This window comes from Prionailurus viverrinus, chromosome B4 (genome assembly GCF_022837055.1).
Source record: "Prionailurus viverrinus isolate Anna chromosome B4, UM_Priviv_1.0, whole genome shotgun sequence".
Classification (NCBI taxonomy): Eukaryota; Metazoa; Chordata; class Mammalia; order Carnivora; family Felidae; genus Prionailurus; species Prionailurus viverrinus.
In genome coordinates, this window is record NC_062567.1 from 100655966 (window position 1) to 100682685 (window position 26720).

Genomic DNA, 26720 nt, shown 5'->3' on the forward strand with positions numbered 1-26720 from the left:
CCTTTTTTCTCAAAGGACAGGTAATTATTTATTGTGAATAAAACACACATAACAGATCAACAATCAGGAATCATGGTTATCTTCTGTGACATCAGGAGATAACAACAGGCTTTTTGTGGGTTTGATGCTGCTGTCTTATTTAGAAGTTGTGAAAGACTAATATAGGCCAAAAAGGAGTATGATGTGCAGCAGGGTAGGGTGTAACTAATACGGGCTCAGGTAAGCAGCTGCCATGCATCACTAATGAGAGACTCAGCCAAAGAGTTGCCTGCAAGCTCTAAAGCTTCAGATGCTGTATGTAGTTAGAAAGACTGGAATTTCCTTTTGAATTACGTTGTTACAAAGTTATATTTATAAGAATTTGAGCACTCGACGAATGCGCCAACTTCTAAGATGCCATCATAGTAAAGACCAACAATTTGGTTGCATTTCAGGGAGAAAGGCTCCACTGAAATGAACATTGTGAGGAAACTCAATTTAATGATACCTCGGAGTATATTCTTGCTTCATTTACTGTTGTCATTACAAGGTAAGAAGTTATATGAAATTTTTACCTGATTTTATTGTGTGTTAGTCTCTCTTGCAACTGATACGAACAGTTTTCCCTTACACTGGAAGGCACTTTGAAGTCACTGGAATGAATAGATACTAAATGACCCCCCAGATCATCTTTTTCAAAGTTCTTGGTAATGTAGATAATTTTGGGACTTTAGTTTTTATTTGTGTCTTTTCTTCAGATGTTAAAATCATGCTTTTATTATCATAAGTAACTATACTGGAAGAAATTCTGATTCTAATTTTTTCTTTTCTTTTTTTTCCTAATTTTTTCTTTTCTAAAAGAGGATTTAAAATGGTTGTCGATATAACTTAAACATTTGAAATTTTATAATAAATAAAGAGAAAAAGATTACCTAAACTTTCTTCATGCCATCAACCCAAGAATGGTGAACAGTTATTGTAAGAAGGACTTTAACATTTGGGGCTAAAAATTGATTTTCAATGATTTTTATAACAACTTTATTTATAAATTAATTCGTATAGAATATTTTCATGGAGAAAGCATTTATTTACATCCACTTATTAGTTTTTAATCCTGAAAAGAGCTGTATATTTTGAAGCTTGTAGGGGAAGTGAGAGAAATTACTGAAACATAAGACTAGAGGGTCATGGACTCAATCTTTCAGTCCTTGTAGTGACAGAAATTCCAAGGAGAAAATGTCATAGAGTATTGACAGCTGGAGGAGACTTTAAAGATGGACTTGTCCAACACCATCATTTTTTTTTATGTGTTTGCTCTCTTGCTTAAACTTGGCATTTGCTAAGTGGTAGGACCAAGACTAAAATTTGGAGCTCTGACTCCAAATCTAGTGCTTCTCCCACTGTATTTATGATGTCTCTACAAATCTAGGTACACTGTTCCTTCTGTCTGGATTACCAGTTACTTTGATGACTCACAGGGGAATTTGCTGCTCAACATCCTCTAGAAAATGCAAAATAACTCCCAGCAAAACTCAGACTAAGTTTTAGAATTTAGGTTACAATGATTTGTTTAGTAACCAGAACATATGACCTCCATATATGGATAATTTGTTCCCCATTCTTATACGTGTATATTTATCTCTGGCAGGATATATTTGTGCATCATCCATCTTGGCGAAAGTATCTAAGTGAGTACTTCTTGTTCTTTCTGTCCTCTAAAACATAAGTTAATGGGAATGAGCAGAGCTCAGCAGATAAATGTATCTGCTTTTGAAAAAAAAATAAACTAAGTATTTTACAAAATAAGGGCATGAGATGTAGTTCTTTAAAATATTTCCACAAATTAAAAATTCTCAGGCATTCATCTCCCTATTTATGAAGAAAAAGTTTTTCCTTTCATTTTAATTATAAGATGAGTTTTTGGTGGGGTCCAATGATGTAGATACTAAGGAGATAATACTTTCACTTCAAAGATTTATAAAGAAGTTATGTTCAATAATCCCCCCTTTTATAGTATTATTAATATACATTGTTGATTATAATCATGCTATATCTTAGCATAGAGTAAAACAATTTTTAATGATAAAAATAAAATTGTTCTAGCACTAAATAATGAAAATCACTTTTTGAACTAAACCGATCTGCTTGACGGAAAGCAGAATTCTATTCCTCATTTGATTTTGATAAATCACAGATTGATGTGCTTATTCACACTAATGTTAATCTGTGCTTTATGACATGGAAAGGGAGAGAAGTGAATATCATGTCTGGAAAAAGTGAATGTGCTCTTGGCGAATACTTAACTCACGGGTTTTATGGTCATGTGGAGAAAATATCGTGTGTTGGTGTTACGATATTACGCTATTTTGTTTACTTCTCTATCTTCAAGTTCCTTCCTAAAATTCAGTTTACATCAGAGACCGGAGAGATTTGGGGACACTCTTGAATTTTGTAAAACGATACAGCACCGCCACCCAAATCTAACCCCTCCAAAAGGGGAGGGGGACCTTTTAAATGTTAAACCAAGAAAGACCTCTTTGATAAAGTGATGGAAATCAGGAGGAAAACATCAGCTCTCTCTTGGGAAAGGCTTGTTCAGGTTGCCTAGGGGCCTTTGACTATACAAGTTCTTTTTGTTTTCTTCCAGAAACGGGTTTAATGAAAATCGACAGAAAAGAGCTCTTTTAGCAGCACAGGTAGGTTATGCCTCAGATGGAAAGAGGCAGAGAAATAATCCATTCTGCTTCGAGACTCTGCTGTCACTTCAACAATGAGACCTTTGTGAAGGGGAAAAAATGCTAAAAACAAGACAGGAAGGAGAAGAGGCAAAGTAACTTCTCTACTGCTTTTCTACAACCCTCAAATTCATGCTTAGTTCACGTTTACTTGTTCAGTAGAGTGCTTTTTTGCCATTTACCTCAGTTACCTACTGATAGGCTCACAGCATGTGTGGGAGATTGAATCTCATCTACATGCCAGAAATTTTTAATCATTTTAAAAATTAAGCACGATAGCAGGGTGATGCAATCAAACAAATACAAGTGAACAGGGGCAGAGAGAGGTCTACATGATCTGAGTTAAGTACTTGCAAAAAGGCATCAGAGGTGTCCTGATGTCCTGACAGACAGCTTTTATATTGTCTGACAAATCTTGATGACAGACACCTCTGGAGAGGTGACCTCTATTTTTGGAGGGCAGGTAGCACTGAATCTGAGGAGGCCCTTCTGCTTGGGTCCCCTTATATAAAGGATTTGGGGTAACATAATTACAATATTTGCAAACTATGATTGGAATGTTCAAATAGGTGGATTTAAAAAATATTTCTCTATAAAAGATGGGTGGTAAAATAGAGAATCCTAACTTAAAGGTATTCATGGGAAAGTAATGTGATTTGAATATTTGTATAGCGAACGACTTATATATTCAAGGAGGCCTTTGTCAAAATCTGAATTGCAATCAGTTCTGCTAGTATTTTCTGGTAAATGCCTGAATTTTTACATGTTTTGGTGTTAATTAAAGAGAACTGAAGATGGATTTGATAGGCCATTTGTGTCAATTTAGAGGACAGAACTAATTTATTCAGAAATCTTTTTTTTTTTTGTAGTGAGATGGGCAAAAGATTGTCTTTGGAATGGAAACACTTTTTTCCCCCTTAAAAAGAGTGTTTTGTGTACTTAAATACTTATGCATCATGTGAAGTGGTTAAAATGATGTTTCTCTGAGAAATTTAACTACATGTTTGTCAGTTGACCATGTAAACCACAGAAAGACATTAGCATGACTCAGTAGAAAATCCATTTTGAGAAAAAAATGCATATTGGTGAACCTACTAGTTTCAAAAATTTGTGAAATAGACCCCAAAGTTGTCCCATGAAGTGACCTGTGGATAGGGTTATACTATTGTCCATTTAGGTATTTTTAGAATTTGTGTATTTACCCCAAAGGAGTTACCTGTGGTTAATAAGTGAGGAGCACACTTACTTGTGTTGGTTTCCCATTTAGAGAGAACCTGTTTAACATCTGAACAGGTTTTAAAAGAAGAAATGCTGAAGAAGGGCAGTGAGGTCATCATCATGCGCTGCATGAAATTTCATCCGTCATAAGTCCAGTCTTGCCCACTGATTCATAACTTCTGCTCTAGGAAGACAGAGCATCGATGGATAGATACTTGTGAGAGTAAGGATTCAGGAATATGTTGGCAATGAGATGAAGGATGAGCAAAGAAAGGGTAGACACAAACCTCTGTTTCTCTGTGCTTCCCATCCTCCTGTGGGGATGTTATCAGCAAGGAGGAAGAATGGGCTATCATCTTGTATCAGTTATGTGAACGTATGCACCCACTGCCTGGACTTCTTTTGCACTTGCCTTACGTTTCAGAAATCTTCTCCTGAAAGCAGGTGCTGAGAGACTTAGGTACAGCCAATTTATTTGGGAAGTACACAAGTAAGGGAGAAAGAAAAGTGGGACCAGGAAGGGAGAAAATCCCAGAGTGTAGAAAGGAGGGGTTTGGGGGCTCAGTCTTGGTGGTGGTCCCTTTCAGAGAGGATGAGAGAGAATCCCAAGCAGGCTCCGTGCTGCCAGCACAAACAGTGAGATCATGACCTGAGCTGAAATCAAGAGTTGGACGTTCAACTGACTGAGCCACCCAGGCTCCCCCAAAATCTTTTATAGTCATAGTTCTAAACAAGGCTGGGGAGGCAGATCATTCCCATTTGAATTATGCTTGTTTTCAGTTTCATCGTTATTTTTTGACGACATACCAGGGACCACGCTAGAGACATAACATGAATAGCAGTGCCTATTGCCTAGATTCTAAATTCTAATGAAGGTAAGACTATAAAGAAGTCATTTCTGGGGCACCTGGGTGGCTCAGTCAGTTAAGAGTACAACTTCAGCTCAGGTCATGATCTCACAGTTCGTGAGTTCGAGCCCTGCGTCGGGCTCTGTGCTGACAGCTCAGAGCCTGGAGCCTGCTTCGGATTCTGTGTCTCCCCCTCTCTCTACCTCTCCTCCACTCATGCTCTGTCTCTATCTCAGAAATAAATAAACATTAAAAAAAATTTAAAAAGAAGTCATTTCTGTGTAACTTATTCATTGAATCTGACACCATCAATTATTTGCCATTATTTATATGACTTAAAAATAAAATGCTCTCCATTGTAAGTGTAAGATTCCATTCTGAGTTCAGGTTAGTTAAAAAGGTAAAAGCTATGTATGTGTCTTGTCTTAGCACTGGTGAAATGTAGTGTGATGCAGGGAATGTGTGGTAATTAGGATGCTTCCGTAATGAGGAGGCCAGTGTGCTAAGCACTTGTAGTTTCCATGGAGTATATATACCCTAAGTTAAGTGAAAGGATATGGAGAAAAAAAAAAGGCTTGATCTTTCTTGTCTGGTGCATTCAGTTTTTGTCTAGTAATAAAAATCGGTAACTTGTTTACAACCCTTGTTCTATGCCTGGCACTGCTCTTTGTGCTTTCCTTATCCCATTGTATTTAATACAATTCTACTCTTATTCCATTTTATAGATTGGGAAACTGAGGATGAGGAGGTTAAATAATTTGTTCAAGAGGCTTCTGGGTGGCTCAGTTGGTTAAGCATCTGACTTGGGCCCAGGTCATGATCTCACGGTCCTTGAGTTTGCGCCCCATGTTGGGCTCTGTGCTGACAGCTCAGAGCCTGGAGCATGCTTCAGATTCTGTGTTTCCCTCTCTCTCTGCCCCTCCTCCACTCACACACTCTCTCGCTCTCTCAATAGTAAATAAACATTGAAAAAAAATTTTTTTTCAAATAATTTGTTCAAGGTTATAAGCCTGTATGAGTCAGAGTTGAAACCAGTAGACAATGTTAGTGAGCATCAGAGATAATTCACTGGAGCTGAAGTAAGAAGATTTTGGTGCCCAGGAATATTGGTGGCTATGTTAGATGCGGACAGTTGGAAACATTACGGCTGCAGAGAGAATAAAAACTTGCTGTCTTGGGGTAATCAAAGTCACAGACTATTGTGAATTTAACTTAGTGTGAAGACAGAGGCAATGGCAAAATGGGGAGATTGAGCAGTGAGGATAAAACCAGGGAAGAATGAGAACAGGAAATAATGGAATTGGAGGCATAGTGTGGCTCAAGGAGTTTAGAAAGGAGTGTTGAAGTGTGAGAAAGAGTGTGGGAGTCCTCTTTCCTGGAATGGGGCAGGTGTGGGTATTAAAAGAACAAGTCTTCACTGGAAAATGCCAAAATAAAACTGCATGTAGGAAGGAGACCAGGATCTGTTGAGGTAGGACTTTGTACCTGAAGTCACATTCCCTCTTCCCACTTTCTTCTTGTCCGTCAACCTTTCCAGTTTTTCTAACAACATCTAGTATTCGATTTGACAGTTATGTGGAAAATTTTGGGAGCATGTGTTCTTCTGGTGAACGTAGAAATGCTATTATTGGAAAGGACATTGCCTCAGACCATACACTAAATTATCATTGACTTTGAATAAAAACCCTTAAGAGATTAGGCCTAGTAAACTACAATTATTTGCTTATAAGCTATATTGACCTCCAAAAATCTTAAGGTTTTATCTGGGTTTCTTACGTAAATATAAATCTCTTTATTGCTAGGTGTCTATGTGTGAGGCACTATGGTGGACTTTTTACATACATCATTTTAATCTATTGTCATAACAGCACAATTAAGTAGATGCCATTATTCCCATTTTACAGACAAGTAAAAGAAGACACGAAGAGGTTAAGAAACATTTTTTTTTTTTTAAGAACGTAGGAAACTTGCCTATGTCTATGTAATAGCAAAATCAAGACTCTAATCCAGGTCTGTCTGATTCCATAATTCATACTCTTAACCATTACCTTAAAGTGGCTGGGGGTCTATAAAAAGATATACTTAAATGGCCTATGAACTTCAAAGTGTCAGTTCTTTGGAGATGGAGGGTGACACACAGTGCCAAAGCAGAAGCTTCTGTGGATGGTGTCTTCACAAATGGCTCTGCAGGTCCTCGTCTGTTGGTCCATCAGCCGCATGCATTTTCTCCAGATCGATCTGCACTTGGAAATATCAGAGAAGAGCTACTTCTGTAGGCAAAGCAGTCAGTTAATGCAAAGATTAGACTCCACTCAGGCTCTTTTCCAAAGAGGAGAGGGAGGCAGGAGAAGAACTGAGCTCAAAGAGGAGAAAGACTTACCCAAGTCAGGTAAAACCAGCTGTGCTTGAAGTCACATCCTCTAACCACAATCCGAGGAGCCCTTTCTGCCTCATCGAGATGCCTCCATAAGTCAAGGACACAGAGTCAGCACTTTATAATTGCTGTATCTGTAACTATTTCCCCAGAGTTTCTAATTTGCTTGTTTGGCTCAAATTAAATAATTTAACTATTTTGATTTCTTATTTCTTTCTCTCCAAGTTTGAAGCAACATCTCCAAGATATTTCTTCCATGAAGCTATTAATTGGGGTGAGAGCAAAATAAAAGGTTGGTGTCACGCCTATGTTTTTCTGTTTGCTTTCTTAAAAGACCCCTTTGAGAAATACATTGAATTAACTATTGCCATTTAATGCATGAAGGAAACTGAGCCAAGGTGGTAATAATAGTAATAGTTAAGTTCACTTTATGTAGAAATTTGAATTATTTTTGTAAATTAGCAGGGTTAAACAATTAGACGAAGCTGATAGCTATGTGATCAGGAAAGATATCACTGGGTATCAGCAAATTTCTTTGTGAGTCATTTACTTGTTCCTTGATTCCCTGACATCTTTATTCTGGCTTACCCACTTCGCATTTCCATTAAGCATAATGCTGATGATAGTTTGAAATTGAATTCCAACTTTTCCTTTTATTTAAAATAGCAACTATTCCTGGCTAATTTTGGCTAGCCAGGAGAATAAACAGGGTTGTAAATAAATTTCTGAAGGAGATACATTTGTTTGTCTAGATATTTATTTATTTATTTGATATTTATTTATTGTAAAAATGTTAAGATTGTGTTCTAAGATAAAATTTATAGGGAAAAAACTGCATTTAAATTTGTGAAAACATGACTTTACCTTGATCAGTGGATCAATCAAAATCAATTGGAAACAGCTCATTTTCCCTCAGTTAAGAGTTGGAGAGAGAATTGTAGGTCTTTAAATGTAAAAAGACTTTAAATTGATGGATCTTAAAAGTGGAATAATAATAGGATTTTCTTATTCTTGACTTTGTCAGAATGGTGGTCAATTCATCACAGTTCGTTAACTGCCTTCGATGACCTTAACATATTCCTGAAAGGCTCAATCTGTAGTACTTCTTTATGGTGACTCAGAGATGTCTTCTCGTTCTCTTGATGTGTTACTTAAATTCTTCCTGCTTGAAAATTGCCAATTACTCCTTGTCCTCTCTCCTTTTTAGAGGAAAAATTTTCACTGTGATTCATTTGCATTTTAAAAACATACTCAGTAGCTCATAGTTTCTTGCTTCCTCTTTTCAGCATAATCCTTTGGGGCAATTTTTCTTTCCATGAAAAAGAGCATTTTTGGTGAAGGCCGGCCATGACTTTGGTTTATACCCATTAAAGTTAAGTATGAGTCAGGAAGAATGTATTATTTGTAATGGAGCCTGAAGATTAATTAATACACACACTTTGGATGAAATATTTAATTCTTCTCTTCAAAAATGGGAGCTTCCATTTGAGTTTTTTAATGCTTCACCTGATCCCTCGAGCTAATGAGGGACGCTATTCTTTAATATACTTGCTCCTGGAGACGGAGACCATTGGACGTGCAGCCAGGGCCAAACTCCGTCAATAGAATCATCTGAAGTTTGTGCATTTCTGGTTCTCATCATCTGGGACAGGGATTCCTTACATGGGAACTTGACCTTTCAATTGCTTGAAGGAAGCTAACCTTTGCTCTCAGGGTGGTTTGAGATGTGAAATCCTGTCTTTCTTGTTTCACAGCACACATAATGAAATGAACTAGATAGAGACTTGACAGGCTTAATTCTTTAGCTCATCAAGGCAAGAGGCCCAGGGTTCTGTTTGAATTAATAATGGTTACAGTTAGTCCAAGCTAAATCTTGACATTTTATGTTTATAAGAACGGAGGCACGCCAGAAGATAACTTATTTTTTTTGCCTGTCAGGTTCTTGTCCTCATGAATGTCTTAATGGAGCTTTCTGTTCTAAGACTGGTACATGTGACTGTCAAATATTTCAGGCACTTGGGACACGGTGCCAGATTGGTAAGTTTCAGGGATGCTTGAGGGAATTACAAGTCGAGGGGAACTTTAAGGTTAATTTGCTATGTAAGTGTTCAGCCACTGGGGATTGGGACAATCATATTACATACTAACTAGAGTGTCCATAATTCATTCCTATAATTTAGAAACAATGTAAAAGAAAATAGGTATGTCCACTTTCCTTTATCACTGATCTCTACAACTTCCTCCAGCCTTTTTTTCACTTTACATTATATTAATCCATTAAACTATGTTCTTATTCATTTCTCTGTTGTTTTATAAATCAGATTTGTTATTTGGAGCCCTCATTCTTTTTGACTTTGAATTAACTGGACATTCTGTACATAAAATAGAAACAATTTTGAGAGCTCTTCAAAGGCAGAGGGTTTTTAAAAAATATTTTTATCCACAGTGTCTAGGATAAGGTCTGACATCAACAATGATAGATATTAATTTGTTTAATGAGTATTTATGGAATGTCTATTAAATCCCAGGCCTGGCACTGGGGCTACAATAGTGAGCAATATAGACATGTTTCTGCCCTTCTGGAGGTTACAGTCTAGAGGAAGGGACTGATGCACAATGGATACACATTAATTATACTTGTACCACATGCTATAAAAGAAAGTATAAGATTCTATGAAAATATGCAACAGAGGCAAGGCATACTGTCAGAGAAGTCTGAGTAATGAATCACTCTGTGTTATTTTCCTGTAAAGGCCAAAGTTGGCCAAGGCTAATAAATTTAGGTAAAATTACAAAGAAAAGGCACAATGATCGTGCCTTATCTCTATGTTCCCTATAGCATGTGTTAAAATGTTATACACTGAGTGCTCTGTAAAGGTCATTGCCTTCCATATTATTCTAGAGGGAAGGGTCTAGAAAATCAAAATAGAATAGAGGATTATCCACAAGGGGACAAAGGGAGGAAGACATGAGAACAGTGAAGATGCAGTTGTACAATTTAAGATGATAGTTGCTTAAAATTTGGTCAGTCTGAGGTCATGGATTCCTAAGTTCCAGCATACTTTGGATGACTAATGCTCCCCATCCCTAGGTCTCAGACATATAAACATGATTTTTCTTTTGCCAGTGGTTATTTTTCTCTGTGGACAGTATTAAGATATATTTTTTTAAAAATTGCAGAGTCTGGAATACTCTAATGCTGTTCATGCAAATTTTTAGGGCACTCAATGGGGACATTTCTTTCTTTTCTGAGGCATTATATTTGTTTTATCACTGTTACCTTCTTTTACTGTATCATTTTTCCCACTCTTCTCTTCTTCCAGAGTCTTCCTTTAAAAGCAAAAGTTAAGGAATTTTCTAACATAAATCCTTTCTTCAAAACAGCTTGGAGACCATGTTTTCCTTCAGGAGAGTTTAACAGTTTTGCGAGCAACTCATAATTTTATGTTAGTTATTTTTTTCTGTGATACTGACTGCCAAAGGGAAATATTTATTTTACTGAAAATTAGAGTCACCTACCATAACTGAATCCTGCCAGAAACAGGGTGTAATTTATTTTATTCTACTAAATATGATCCTATTTCTTTTCAGTGCCAAATATGGGCAATGGCAGAGATGGGATTTGCAAAACCTGGGGACAGTACCACTTTGAAACCTTTGATGGCATTTACTATTATTTCCCAGGAAACTGTTCTTACATCTTTGCAAAGGACTGTGGTAATTTGGAGCCTCAGTACACTGTATGGGTAGGTGATCCTAGGACATAATTAACTTAAAGATTTTTTTTTCTGGCAAGTCTGTATTTTTAAAGTACAGGACAAATGATGGAAAATGTATAATAATCATAGCATGCATACTTAGGGCTCTGACTGGGGAAGGAGAGGGATTGGTTCTTACTGGAATGGACTAAATATGTAGCTAAATTGGGTATATTCTATTGAGATGGAGCCTTGGACTGGGAGAAGAAGGGTTTGGATCCAGGTGGGAGAGAATTGCAGGCAATGCAGAATGTCTGTCTCACAGATGTCAAATTATATCAACTCCAGTTAATGTTCTTATTCTTCAGATTTGATGTGAATGTTTTGAAGAGGGAGTGGGTTTAGGCACCAACCAAATTGCTCATACACATTTCCTTCCTGACACTTCCAGTGTGAGGTACACCTGGATTAATGTTTCTCAAAGTTGCCCTTTGGTATGAGCCCGAGATGGGCATTCAGGAAACAGAGCACATAAGCACAGGCTCGAGGCATGGAGGCAGGCAGCTAATTACTAGGTAGATTCATACTACAGGATTGAGCTCAGAGAGTTAGTGCTTAGTTGAAGAACTCTTGATTCAGAAAAATTCTATTTTTTATAACTTTGTTTATTTTGAAAGAAAGAGAGAGAGTGAGAGAGAGAGATAGCACAAGTGGAGGAGGAGCAGAGAGAGAGGGAAAGAGAGAATCCCAAGCAGGCTCCACGTTCCATGCTGAGCTTGATGCGGGGCTTGATCTCACGACCGTGAGATCAGGACCTGAGCCAAAATCAAGAGTCAGATGCTTAAATGACTGAACCCCCCAAGTGCTCTGATTTGGAAGAATTCTTAAGAGAAATTCAAGCACAGGGGCACCTGGGGGGCTCAGTCAGTTAAGCATCTGACTTTGGCTCAGGTCATAATCTCATGGTTTGTGAGTTCAAGCCCCAAGTCAGGTTCTGTGCTGACAGTTCAGAGCCTGGAGCCTGCTTTGTATTCTGTGTTTCCCTCTGTCTTTGCCCCTCCCCTGCATGTGCACACTCTCTCTTTCCCAAAAGTAAATAAAAATTAAAAAAAAAAACACAAGCTGCAGAGGGGTTTTAGTTGAACCAATAAAGTCAGGGACCTCTTTCCCTGCCTCACCATCTTCCCTTGTATTTCCAGCTATCTCAAAACACAGTCAGGAAACTGCTGTGCTATCCTGTTCAAAAGCTAAAACTCTTCATAGGCATTATTTGTTTCAATTCCTGCTTCCCTTCTAACTTACATTAGAGTTGCCAAAATTCTCCTCCTCTCCTAGGTGATGCAAATATTAAAAAGTAGGCCCTGAAGCTTTTTAAGAACAACAAATCCTTGTGACCCAGAAAGGAAATGAAGTCTATTGAAAGTTAACTTACCGGGCTTAAAGATAAAAAAATTCCCATGTCTCCTTAGATAGGGAAGTTAGTGGCATGCATCTTCGGTATTTACAGGGCTCCTATTTTCAGTCACTTATTGTCTGTTACTCCTCCACTCTTTCTCTGGGTTTATCACTTAAACACCTTCTGACTCCCTCATTGAAATGTTCTTGTCCAGGGTCTCACTCCTTTGAAGAATAAAGTGTCAACTAGATACTCTGTCCTTTGTTAATAACACACAGTGCTAAACTGTGCTCCCAGAGTTAATATTGTTTCTACTTGGCTCTGTCTTGGATGGTGGAAAATTTTCAAGTCAACAAATCCATTTGCTTTAAATGTCATCTTTCCCCTGATTATAGAAGTAGTTCACTTCTCTTGTAGAGAACTTGAAAATTTCAGAGAAGTCTAAAAAAATAGAAATATCAGTAAGAGTTACCATTGCTAATGGCTTCATATATTTTCTCCTACACTTTTGTCTGTGACTTTTAAACACATTTATAATCTTGAAATCATACTATGTATAATTTTCTGTCCTAGATTTTCACCTGATATTATGTGAAGAACTTTCTTCCACGTCAAGTATTCTTAAAACCCAATTTTTTTTTAGCTGTATTTGTTTCAATTTGTGGAATACTCAAATTATTTACTTATGCCCTGTTTTAGAAATTTAGGTTTTCAAAATTTTTTTCAGTATTTTAATAGATAAATTGATAAACATCTTTATGCATATATCCTTTTTCATATTCCCAATCCTTTTCTTTTTCTTTTTAAATTTACTTTTACTTTTTTTTTTTTAATTTTTTTTCAACGTTTATTTATTTTTGGGACAGAGAGAGACAGAGCATGAACGGGGGAGGGGCAGAGAGCGAGGGAGACACAGAATCGGAAACAGGCTCCAGGCTCTGAGCCATCAGCCCAGAGCCTGACGCGGGGCTCGAACTCACGGACCGTGAGATCGTGACCTGGCTGAAGTCGGAAGCTTAACCGACTGCGCCACCCAGGCACACCATAATTTTACTTTTATAAAAATAATACATGTATACAGTCTAAAAAATTCATCTAAGGCAGTGAAGCAAAACTGTAGCCCCTGTTTGCCTTCATTCCCAACCCTACCTAAAATCTGGCTCCCCAAAGGCAATTTCTCTAGCTCTTTAAGCTGTTTCTTCAGGCTTTTATCTTACATGCCAAAATATGCTATTATTTCTTTATCTTTCAAGTTAGGATTTACTCATTCATTTCTGACTATGGAAGATGGAATCATCTTTGTTACATCACCCTTCCTGCCCCTAACGCACACACACACGCATGCACACACACACACTCACAGACACACATACACTTTCCTTCCCTCCTCTTAATGGGGTTATAGCACCATCTTAGGTTAAATGATATGTGGTTTTTACATTATTGTCATTTACATATTATACCTTTATGAATTCATATAAATATTGTTTTGACTTGAGCCCAATAAGTTATTATTTAATTTCTATTCTTTGTACATTTGTATAGAGTTAGCATTTACCCCATTTTTTGTTTGCTACATTTTCTATGTTCCAATCAATAATGTTTTTTTAAGTTGATTTATTTATTTTGAGAGATAGGATGTAAGCAGGAAAGGGGCAAAGAGAAAGGGAGAGAGGGAGGATCCCAAGCTGGCTCTGCACTGTCTTTGCAGAGTCCAACATGGGGCTCAAACTCATGAACTATTAGATCATGACCCAAGCTGAAACCAAGAGTAGAACGTTTAACTGACTGAGCCACCCAGGTGCCCCCTAATTTTTTTTTAATTTCAAATTCTCTATCTCCATAAATTTCTTCTCAGTGTGGTCAGATTTTTATACTTTGCTTTTTGAATGTTTGAAATTAACATTGGAATGGGGCAAGAGATTCTAACATTCCTCTCCTTCCTTTTCTTCTCTTTGCTTTTCTTTTCTTTCTTGTTTTCTTTTCTTCCTTGTTTTTTTCTTTCCTCCTTTTTTCCTTCCTTCCTTCCTTCCTTCTATCCTCACTCCCTCTTTCCCTTCCTCTTTCTTTCTTTCTTTCTTTCTCTCTTTCTTTTTTTTCTTTCTTTCTTTCTTTCTTTCTTTCTTTCTTTCTTTCTTTCCTTCCTCATAAACTAATTTTCCCATCAAGGTTTGGGAAATAATATTTGTCTTCCCTAAAATATTATTTTATTTTTGGAGCAATTTTATTTTTACGGAGGTTATAGTCACTTTTTTGCAATCTGTAAGTGTTTCATTGTGTAGAGCTCCATTTCATGATTCTTTAACATGACACGGACATGTAAAATACAAATGTGTGTTTTTGTGGTGCTCCACTGTCCTCTTCCTAGACCTAATTTTATTCCAGTACATACCATGTATCTTTAGAATATTGACACTCAACATGTAAAGAGTCAGATCATTTAAAAAATATGCTGAATTAATGTGTACTCTATGGAGTTAATTTTGCTGTCCAATTTCTGTGGTAAATCTTTCTCTTGGAAATCCTAAATGTAGTTGTAATTTTGTGAAGTGTCATAGGACTAATGGTGCTGTAGAACTGTAGACAGGCATTGTGGCTTTGGTGACTCGAATGAAGGCCTACATATCTGTTGCTGGTTCCTATGCTTTCTTTTCTTTTTTTTTTTTTTCTCTTTTAAGGTTCATAATAGCCCTAAGTGCCATGGTTCAGTGTATTACTGTTATCGGTCAATCAGCTTGTTCTTTTCAGACCAAGAGGAAATTCGAATTTATGGGCATGAAATAAAAAAGAATGGAATCAGGTAAGATGTGATAAATGATATAATAAAAATAACACCATGAATTAATAGAATTTCCAAACATCTCATGCTTGAAAGTGAATTATGGAGAGTAGGAAGAGAGAATTTCTTTCTTTTTTATGTTTATTTATTTATGTATTTGTTTTTTAATTAATTAATTTTTAATTTACATCCAAGTTAGTTAGCATATAGTGCAATAATGGTTTCAGGAGTAGATTCCAGTGATTCATCCCCTATGTATAACACCCAGTGCTCATCCCAACAAGTGTCTTCCTTAATGCCCCTTGGCCATTTGGCTCACCCCCCCTCCACAGCCCTTCCAGCAACCCTCAGTTTGTTCTCTGTATTTAAGAGTCTCTTATGCTTTGCCCTCCCCCCATTTTTATATTATTTTTGCTTCCCTTCCCTTATGTTCATTTGTTTTGTATCTTAAATTCCACATATGAGTGAAGTCATGTGATATTTGTCTTTTTCTGACTGACTTACTTTGCTTAGCATACATAATACCCTCTAGTTCCATCCATATTGTTGCAAATGGCAAGATTTCATTCTTTTTGACTGCTGAGTAATACTCCATTGTGTATATCTATCTATCTATCTATCTATCTATCTATCTATCTATCTATATCTATCTATCTCTATCTATCTATCTATCTATCTATCTATCTATACCACATCTTCTTTATCCATTCATCTGTCAATGGGCATTTGGGCTCTTTCCATACTTTGGCTATTATTGATTGTTGCTATAAACATTGGGGTACATGTGCCCCTTCAAAACATCACACCTGTATCCTTTAGATATATACCCATCAATTGCTGGGTCATACGGTAGTTCTATTTTTAACTTTTTGAGGAAACGCCATACTATTTTCCAGAGTGACTGCACCAGTTTGCATTCCCACCAGCATTGCAAAAGAGATGAGAGGATTTCTTTCAAACAACAACCTTAAAGTTATAACATACAGATATTAAGACTTCAGCAAGCGCCAAGGCCAGTCATGTGACCAGGAATCCAACCAATTTAGCCTCCTTAATGTCTGTGCAGGATACACTTATGTTTGATTAGATAGAAATGAGATTATCACATCCTTTTTCTAAGAAAGATTCAGGAGAAATCTTCATAGTTCAACTCTTATTTTTGTTCTCTTTCTTAAATCTTTTTCTTTCTTTCTTTCTTTCTTTCTTTCTTTCTTTCTTTCTTTCTTAGCCGTAACTTAAAATAAAACTAAACCTTTGGAAGTCTTTTCCAAATTTGTATGAATGAGGTTTGGATATTAATTGAGACTTTCCATTAGTGTTCTGACAATGATTCAGAGCCAATAAATAACTAGTCTTCTTGGGTAAATCAGAGAGACTCCCAGTTTTGCCTTCCTAGCTGACAAGAAGATCTGAGAGTTTTGGGTGAAGGAGTGTTTATTAGTTCGAAGAAAGGCTTTATACTTAATGTAGGAATACTGTGGAATAGTCTACCTTCCAATCTAAATAATTGTAGAAATACTCAATTTAAAATATTCCTTGGCTGAGTTATGACAGAAAATGTAAATTGTGGGATGGAACAATTCTGTCTGTCATTTAGAATTCATTAGCAAGTGTTTGAACCCTAGGGATTCTTTCCAGCACAATGACCTTACCACCCTATGTACTTTGTTCTCAGTTTAGATTCCTCAAGAGGCAGCAGGTGATAGCATAAAGGGTTTTGGATGAAGCAGCAGGCAGCAGGCACTGACCTTGGTTTTGTCACAGTCAGATGACCCCAAGCAGTCTCTCACCTCTCTCAGGCTTATTTTCTTGATCATTTGGGTTCTGTACTTCTCATTTTCTTAGAAAAGAAGGCTTAGCCATTTGAATGGGAATATAATGCAATTGCATATGTATTTCTTGGAGCTGAATTTAAATAATTATTTAGGATTCCTTATATGGGATTTGGGGTAACATAATGGACCCTTTAAAAAATTATCGTTTTGTAAAACAAAAACACCATTCAAGTAGACTTTCAGGAATACTAACTCTTTGTTAAATCTCGAGAAAATATTTCTTTGAGGACTTCCATTTGTATGAGAGATTGCATTTATATGATTTGTATGATGGGAAGAGGATGATTTTCTTATTATTCGACTAAGTTGCTTATAATAATGCTGCATCTGGCCTACGGCCTAATTCAAAGCAGGTGTTAGGGAAATATTTGTCAAAATCAAATCAAATCAACCCTGTAAGGCTCTGGACTTTGGTTCTTTCACCTGTGAAATGAAGGGTGTTGGTACATATAAACCCATGAATAATTTTCAGCGTTAATTTGTACATTCATTTTTGTTTGCATTGTGAATGTTTCCTGACTAGGTTGCACGGAGTTTTTCTTAATTTTATGGGAGATTATCTAATTTTTACTATTATTCTCCATCTCTAGTGGCATTCTTTTATGTTATAGACATCTGGGTAATTACAGTTAGGAATCTTTTATTTTTAAAAATTGTATATTTCATCAACTTTTCTGTGAAAGAATCAAATGACAAATGATCAAACCAAAAAATACTCACAACCGAGCCACTCTATCTCCATACATTTAACATCCTATAGCTATGAAATACTTTTATAAAACATGATTCACTTTTTTCAAGTATAGCTTTTATAAACTTGCAAACTTAAACAATATTATTCATACTGACTTTTAATGTGAATTTAATATGAATTTCTCATGCTTGTAATTTATATTTTTTTAATGTTTACTTATCTTTGAGAGAAAGAGAGACAGAGTATGAATGGGGGAGGGACAGAGGGAGAGAGGGAGACACAGAATCCAGAGCAGGCTCCAGGCTCTGACCTGTCAGCACAGAGATGGATGCAGGGCTTGAACTCACCAACTGTGACATTATGACCTGAGCCGAAGTCAGAGGCTTAACCAATTGAGCCACCCAGGCGTCCCTCGTTCTTATAATTTTTTTTTTTTTAATTTTTTTTTCAACGTTTATTTATTTTTGGGACAGAGAGAGACAGAGCATGAACGGGGGAGGGGCAGAGAGAGAGGGAGACACAGAATCGGAAACAGGCTCCAGGCTCTGAGCCATCAGCCCAGAGCCCGATGCGGGGCTCGAACTCACGGACCGGGAGATCGTGACCTGGCTGAAATCGGACACTTAACCGACTGCGCCACCCAGGCGCCCCCTCATTCTTATAATTTTTAATAAGAATAGATTAGGGTTGTAGTTAACTAGAGTCTTATTTATTACCCAATGTAAAGTTTAGTTATTTTCCTATTCTTATAACTAATTCTCCATAAAAAAAAACTATTTGCAAACAGCTCTGTACAAGCGGTTGCAGATATTTTGAATGGTTTCTTTAGGGACTGTCACTTTGTTAGCCAGTAGGTTTGGTTTTACGGTTTTTGTTCAATGGGACTTGCTCTTTCTGGGAAGGAACTCTCACCAGTTTGAAGCCTTTGAGAGAAATGTGTGGATATACCTACTAACCTCCTTCCTCACTCATATTACAGGTTATAAGTCTCAACTAGCATGACTATTTTAGTAAAAATGACTTTTTCCTTCCCGGTTTTTTTTGAGAGAGAGAGGGTGCAAGTAGGGAGAAGAGCAGGGTTGGGGGGGGAGAGAGTGAGAGAGAGAGCGAGAGTGAGAGAGAGAGAGAGAGAGAGAGAGAGAGGGAATATCTTAAGCAGGCTCCATGTTCAGTGACGAGCCTGATGCAGGTCTCAGTCTCATGACCCTGGGATCATGACCTGAGCTGAAATCAAGAGTTGGATGCTCAATTGACTTGGCCACCCAGGCACCCCTCCTTCCATTTTCTTAATTATTAACACTTGCTCTTTTCTGTAATATTCGTGGAAGGAGTCCAGTCACCTTTCAAAAGTATTTTAGGTGACTTACTGTGCTTTTAAAGTGTCCATTGCTCAGTTATCTTCAGTTCTGTCATTTTCCCCACATCCTTTCTATGTGTACATGGTTGTGAAAAGTGAAAAGACTAGACATTGGATTAGGAGTTTAAATAGTCAATGCGACCCTTGTTTAAAGAGGTCTAATTATATCCAATTTAAAATTATGAATATAACCCTTATGTAATACCATATGACAAAGTATTTTATATTCCCAATAATGAACTTTACAGTATTAAATATGTAAATTATAATTGATCATGCCCATAAATTTTTCTTTTGGAAAACAGCGACTTACACCAAGGTGCTGGTTTGGAGATAGAAGCTCTTAGTTCCTTACAGCCAAGTTTAAAAGAAAATTAAACAAAATCAGAGCTCAGTGTGTTTCCGTATTTTCACCATTGTTTGTCCTTACTTCAAAATTGTTGAGCAGCATTTTTAGATTATCTTGAACTCTCTAGTAAAAAATAAATATATTTAAGCTCTCATTGGTTTAAATAAAGTTATTTTACAGATTTATAAAATCACTGATATTTAGCAGAAATGTATTTTCGATTGGTTGAAAGAACCATTCAGTTATATGTGTAAAATCTTTATCAGTGTGGAAATAGGTCATCTATAATGGATTCCTCATCATAATGCTTAACTTTCCTTTGTTCTATTTTTCAAGTTTAACATTGCCTGAGACTATTGGGCAGGTTTTCATTGAGAAACTAGCTGACTATATTCTGGTGAAAACCTCTTTTGGTTTTTCATTGGCTTGGGACGGAATATCTGGAATTTACCTCAAACTGTCTCAGGAGCATAAAGGGAAATCATGTGGCTTATGTGGAAACTACAATGACATTCAATCTGATGATTTCATCATTCAGCAAGGTAAGTGGAGTGGAAGAAATGTGGGGTACTTCTGAGGTCTTCTTCCTTCACTGAGCCAGCTATTTGTATACAGAAGGGTGCAACTTGTCCTCGGTTAGGTAAAATTGGTAGCTATCGCTTGTCTGCTCTAGTGATTTTAAGTGAAGCTTGAATAGGAAAATATATATGTGTCATTCTTGAAATCCATAAGGTAGTTTACATTTTTTTCATTTCCTAATACTTTTTAAAAATTTATTTATTTAAATTCAAGTTAGTTAACATACAGTGTAGTATTGGTTTCAGAAGCAGAACCCAGCGATTCATCACTCACATATAACACCCAGTGCTCATCTCAACAAGTGCCCTCCTTAATGCCCATCACCCACTTAGCCCACCCCCCAGCCCACCTCCCTTCCAGCAACCCTCAGTTTGTTCTCTGTATTTAAGAGTCTCTTATGGTTTGCTTCCCTCTGTGTTTTTATCTTATTTTTCCTTCCTATCCCCTGTGTTTATCTGTTGTGTTTCTCAAATTCTGCATACGAGTGAAATCATATGATATTTGTCTTTCTTCTTAATCCATTCATCAGTCAGTGTGCATTTGGGCTCTTTACATAATTTGTCTATTGTTGATAGCCGTGCTATAAACATTGGGGTGAACATGCTCCTTTGAATCAGCATTTTTGTATCCTTTGGATAAATACCTAGTAAGTACAATTGCTGCATTGTAGGGTAGTTCTATTTTTAATTTTTTGAGGAACCTCTATGCTGTTCTCTAGATGGGCGTCACCAGTTGGCATTCCCACCAACAGTGCAGAGGGGTTCCCCTTCCCCCACATCCTCACCAACATCTGTTGTTTACTGTGTTGCTAATTTTAGCTATTCTGACTGGTGTGAGGTGGTATCTTATTGTGGTTTTGATTTGAATTTCCCTGATAATGAGTGATATTGAACATCTTTTCATGTGTCCGTTAGCCATCTGTATGTCTTTTTTGGGAAAGTGTCTGTTCATGTGTTTTGCCTATTTCTTCACCAGATTATTTGATTTTTGAGTGTTGAGTTTGATAAATTCTTTATAGATTTTGGATACTAACCCTTTATCTGATGTGTCATTCGCAAATATCTTCTCCCAACCCATCAGTTGCCTTTTAGTTTTGTTGATTGTTTCCCTCTCTGTGCAGAAGCTTTTTATCTTGATGAGGTTGCAATAGTTCATTTGCTTTTGTTTCCCTTGCCTCTGGAGACATGTCTAGTAAGAAATTGCTGTGGCTGAGGTCAAAGAGGTTGTTGCCTGTTTTCTCCTCTGGGATTTTGATGGTTTCCTGTCTTACATTTAGGTCTTTCATCCATTTTGAGTTGATTTTTGTGTATGGTGTGAGAAAGTGGTCCAGTTTTACTCTTCTGCATGTGGCTGTCCAGTTTTCCCAGCACCATTTGCTGAAGAGAATTTTTTCCATTGGCTATTCTTTCCTGCTTTGTTGATGATTAGTTGGCCAGACTTTTATGGGTCCATTTCTGGGTTCTCTATTCTGTTCCATTTATCCATGTGTCTGTTTTTGTGTCAGTATCATACTGTCTTGGTGATTATAGCTTGAAGTCTGGAATTGTAATGCCTCCATAAATTAGTGAATTTGCTAAATTAAGATAGAAGTCTAAGTCATGTAACAAATATTAATTGGGTATTTACTTTGTGTCAAGCACTGTTACAGGAGCTTGTGATACATCAGTGAAGAAAACAAAGACTCCTCCCTTCTCTGGGTTTATATTTTAGTAATGCAAACCCATTTGAGACAAACTTACTTACTTTTAGACAAAAGATATTTTGCATCAAGTCTTCATAGAAATTAATTCATTGAGGGGCGCCTGGGTGGCGCCGTCGGTTAAGCGTCCGACTTCAGCCAGGTCACGATCTCGCGGTCCGTGAGTTCGAGCCCCGCGTCGGGCTCTGGGCTGATGGCTCAGAGCCTGGAGCCTGTTTCCGATTCTGTGTCTCCCTCTCTCTCTGCCCCTCCCCCGTTCATGCTCTGTCTCTCTCTGTCCCAAAAATAAATAAAAAACGTTGAAAAAAAAATTAAAAAAAAAAAGAAATTAATTCATTGACTACCAAACAATAATTAAAAAAATAATAATGTGGGGGCGCCTGGGTGGCTCAGTCGGTTGAGCCTCCGACTTCGGCTCAGGTCACGATCTCGCGGTCCGTGAGTTCAAGCCCCGCGTCGAGCTCTGGGCTGATGGCTCAGAGCCTGGAGCCTGCTTCCGATTCTGTGTCTCCCTCTCTCTCTGCCCCTCCCCCGTTCATGCTGTGTCTCTCTCTGTCTCAAAAATAAATAAATGTTAAAAAAAAAATTAAAAAAAAATTATTCTGTGAACAGAGTTTATAAAAGTTGAATAAAAACTTGGAAAATTTTTTTTATCATGTATGATGATGTACATATCTTTATTCTAAGTCATGAAGCTAATTTCAGTGAGCCATTAAAAATGGGGGCTGTTTTGTCAGCAATAATATTCCTTGATACTATTTACAATAACAGTTAATAGGAGCATGTAGCTATATTATTTCCAACCCTTACACCATCCTATAAGACTGTTGGAATTTTCTTAACTTTACAATGAGGGCACAAGGTGATGTGCCCAATGTAACACAGCTGGTAAATGATATTGTCAGTGTTGGTTTACAGATCTGACTGGCTTCCAACCCCATGCTTAGATAAATGTTTGAGAAATTGACTTTTAATCTGTAAAAGTGCTATGTATATCATACTTTTTTTTGTTTTATAATAAAATTCATAAAGAGTTTCACCCATATGTTGTGTTTTAAGAGACAGTGAAAGTCCTGCTTAGAGTGTGAGTTCTGGAGTCAGATTGTGGGATTCAAGTTCTGCTTTGTCACATATTAAATCATCTCAGTTTAATGATACAATGATAGCATTAGAGTTACAAGGATTAAATGAGATAATCCATGCAAAATATTTAATGCAGTGGCTGCCACATAGTTAACGCCGAATACATTTTAGCGAATTTACAATCATCTCCAAGTGTTCTCAGTAAGCCTAGAATGGAGCTAACAGGAAAGTGTTTGATTAACACTGCTTTAAGAGGCCCTTGCTAAAATGCAGACATTTTACCTGAGATGGATAATGCATCACTGGGGCTAGTTTACTAATTTACTAGGGTTCCATGGCGTCAGTTTCCTCATGTGTAAAGATAATAATAATGACCCCAAGAACTTCTTAGCCTGTGAGGATCAAATGAGAAAATGTAAGTGAAAGTGTTCAAAAGTCTGCGAGCACCATATACACATGTACAGTGTTGAGATCATCTTGACATGCGATTTTGCATCCCGTTGGATACATAGAATGAGAGGATTCACAGACTTGGCATCTTGAGACTATATTAGGAAGTAGGGTTTTGGACTCAGGCCACACCAGTTGGATGGCCATTATTGATTTCTTTGTCTTCTGTATCAAAGCTTCATGAAGAAAATAATATTCAATTCAGTTCTCAGTGTTAGAAAAGACAGCTATGGGCAACTTCTCCTGGGACATCTGAGGAACTGGTATAGAGGTGAGGATAGAAAATAGCATCTGCTCTTGCTAGAGGCAGAGAGACTCCAGTTAGGACCTTACTTACGGGTCAGACAGACTTTGATAACCTGGAACATAAAGTGGTTGCTCTCAGTGAGATACCTGGGGCAGCCTGAACCAAAGTGTTCACAGATTATAGCGGGGAGAAGACTGACAGAAGGCAATTGAACTGAATTATGGCTGAATTGACAGAAGGCAAGAAAGACCCTGGAAAGTATGTAGGAAGAGCCTAAAGAGAGATTTCAGCTTTTTTGTACAAAGTTTTATTTGGTGCCCAGTGTAAAGTGGAGTATTAAAAAAACTAACACCAGTAATTGGTAAGGATGTGACTAGCACCTGCCCTCTGATTTTCTCCCATTCTGTAATAATGCAAGAAAATGTCTACAGATAAGCTGTATTACGTTTAGCTTTAACATGCCTAGTATTTTTTTTTTTTTTGAAACTCAGCCTGCCCTTTGCTGATTAGATAAATCTTTAGAGGCACTGTGGTGGTTTGATTGAATGCCATCGAATGCATAGTTTCTTAACAGTGATTAAAATTGTATTTTCCCTTGCAGTCCTACTCATTCTTCAGGGATGACTTCACAAAGAAATGAGGCTTTTCAGAATTTCTGTGGATATAGAAATATTTTAATTGATTGTCTAGTTGAGATTCTGTTTCCATAATTCATGTTTATAGGCAGCTACACATCAAAATAGAAGCCTTGGTTTACTCTTGTTTTTCCCAACATAGTAATTAATAATCCTCATTTTCTCTCTTAGAAAGTGTTCCAATACAGACAAGAGATGATTTGTAGCATATTTTGCATGAAACATTTTAAATTTAGTTTTGCAGGCCTCCAGCAAACCAATTGATATGGATTTAACGTCTCATAATAACCAACTTTCGTGACTCTTCTATTAATGTAATGTCATAAAAATAGCTAAATATGTGGTTATAAGCTGTATTAAAGTGAACTCTAAGGGACTGTCCAGGTTATCTAGTTACATTAAAATTTGTGCATAGATATTAAAATCAGTGGGCCTTTAGCTAGTATTTTTGGCTCTGCAGTTTTTTCAAAAATGATGATGCTTTGAAATGAAATGTGACTATAAAGTTACTTAAAAGTAACATCAGTTTTTCCTGCTTAAAAAACAAAAAGTATATTAGATCAGGCCCAGGCTTGGTTCAGTGTGTAACATTTTCAACAGTATCAGAGATAATGAGGTAGGCCAGACAAACTTGAAATAATAATCTAATAATGTATTTAAATTTTGCAACCCCCCTTTTATTTATTCATTCACTTATTTGGCAAATGTATTTAGAGCACCTACTACATGCCAGATGCTAAACAAAGGGGAAGCTTTGACACACGGTTGCCCTCCATGTAGAAGAAGACAAAATAAATAGAAACAAGTTAAAGTATAAATTTTTGGGAGCAATAGCAGCTATGAAAACAAGAAGTTGTAAATGGAGATTAAGAGCAATAGAACAGTGTGTGTTCAGTGGTAATCCAGATCATGTGACAGAGAAGGCGTCTCTGAGGAGGTCGTATTAAACAGACACCTAAATAAAGTAAGGGAGAGAGCAGAGGGACGATTGGAGAGAATTTTGAAGAATGGGGAGCAAAAGCAAGAGCAAAGTGGGAATGAGCTTAAAAGGAGAACAGTGTGAGGTCAGTGTGACTGGGGTAGATTGAGCAGGAGTAAGAGAGAAGGGGACAAGAGGAGTGTGTGGGGGGTGGGGTTGGTGTAGGAGGAGGGGAATCAGGGGAGCACGGGGGCCAGATCATAAAAGTCTTCCAGGACACAGCAAAGTTTAGGATTTTATTCTGAGAGAATGAAGCATTCTTGTAGATGAACTCCCACAATAACCCGAACCCTTTGTGGTAGCAAGCAGACATGTTCCTCTCTTGAAGATGCTGAGAGAGAGAGAGAGAGAGAGAGAGAGAGAGAGAGAGAGAGCGGTCAAATATGTGGCTTGAGATTTCTTACTCTAGTGGTGCGAAGCTCGTCATCAGTGGTAGACAGTGTAAGTCTAAGTGGTGAGGAACCTAAAGTTCCCATCCGACAGCTGTCTTAGAGCTTTGAGATGTTACCGTGTTTGGTTCTGCTAAGCCTTTGAGATTTTAGTTTCATTCTTTGTCTGAACGTGGAGCAGGATTAAGATGAACACTTTCAGTCCCTCCTCTTGTTGCTCAAATGATGTTCGCTTTTGCTCTTCAATGTTATTCACTTTTATTTGGTACTTACGCTTTGTTCAATGTATTGTTATTACGCTAAAGTGATACTACCCCAGCGTTACGCAGAGGCAAGATTCAGGAGCTTAAAGTAATGTTATCGTCTAATATCATTGGCAATCATTGGTAATGATAAAGTGGCTGAGTTTAACTTTCTGACCAGGAAGTTTATGTTGATGAACTGTGTTTGTGTAAAGTGATGCTATCACACATATTTTTGTGTGTCTGTGTTTGTGTGAAATAGAGGACTATACAGAAGACATTGCTATGTTTGCAAATAGTTGGTCGGTGCAAATTCCAGATGACACGAAATGTGTACCCACACCCTCAGATTTTCCAAATCCATGCTCCAGTGGAATGCCAGCATTTGAGGTAAATGTGATGTGAAGAGCTTGGGCACATTGGATATAATTCACACATATTGTATTTGTATTTTGATTATTAAGCATTTTTTGGTACAGATGCTACATACTTAAACACGGTTAAATTGAGGGAATGTAAGTGCAACAGGAACAACTTGAAGACATTTCAGAAAGAGTAATGTAACGAGTTTCATGGGAGCAGTACTCATGGTGCAAATATGTAGTTAGAAAAATGTTGGTTAAAACTTATGAGCGTAAATTGCCTTCTGTTTCCTGGTAATAACAGAGACACCTGCAAGTAGATCAGTAGAAAAAACGTGAGTGCCCACGTATCCTTAAACATGTGCTGACGACTGCCATCTTTTTCTGCACAGGCAATCTTCTTCAAGTGTCAGATATTGTTGCAGTTTCCTTTCTTGAGCTGCCATGAATATATTGATCCATATTTGTATATTGCCAGCTGTGTTAATGATCTTTGCAAGTAAGTGAAATAATTACTATTTGTAATTAAAATTTCTTTATCCAGAAAGAAAAGCAAAAACCACTTCTGTAACTTAGACGTCTAGCAGTTCACAAAACATCATGGAAATGTAAAACATAAACTGGCCTAACGTCTATTAAAAGCTTGCTGGATAATACATGCAATCTAAATGGTTTATATAAGCAGCATAAAAAGAAGCATTTCTTAAAGGTTTCTTGTTCCACTGATCGCTTTTGGAGTTTAGAGATTCCAACAGAGTCTTTCAAAATAATGTTTTGAAATGCACAAAATCAA

At 37.2% G+C, this 26720-nt stretch overlaps 1 protein-coding gene across 3 annotated transcripts in view; it reads left to right on the forward strand.

Annotated features, from left to right (window-relative positions):
- Window positions 1-449: 449 nt before the first annotated feature.
- The window catches only part of OTOGL (otogelin like), a 140529-nt gene continuing 114258 nt past the window's right edge, over window positions 450-26720 (forward strand). For all 3 annotated transcript variants that reach the window (XM_047866501.1, XM_047866502.1, XM_047866503.1), the window contains exons 1-10: window positions 450-529; window positions 1628-1667; window positions 2627-2675; window positions 7380-7446; window positions 9093-9191; window positions 10746-10900; window positions 14927-15048; window positions 19599-19804; window positions 25828-25955; window positions 26320-26426. In XM_047866501.1, the coding sequence (XP_047722457.1) occupies window positions 454-529; window positions 1628-1667; window positions 2627-2675; window positions 7380-7446; window positions 9093-9191; window positions 10746-10900; window positions 14927-15048; window positions 19599-19804; window positions 25828-25955; window positions 26320-26426 (1049 nt within the window). In that variant the 5' untranslated portion in view covers window positions 450-453. The remainder of the gene's footprint in view (window positions 530-1627; window positions 1668-2626; window positions 2676-7379; window positions 7447-9092; window positions 9192-10745; window positions 10901-14926; window positions 15049-19598; window positions 19805-25827; window positions 25956-26319; window positions 26427-26720) is intronic.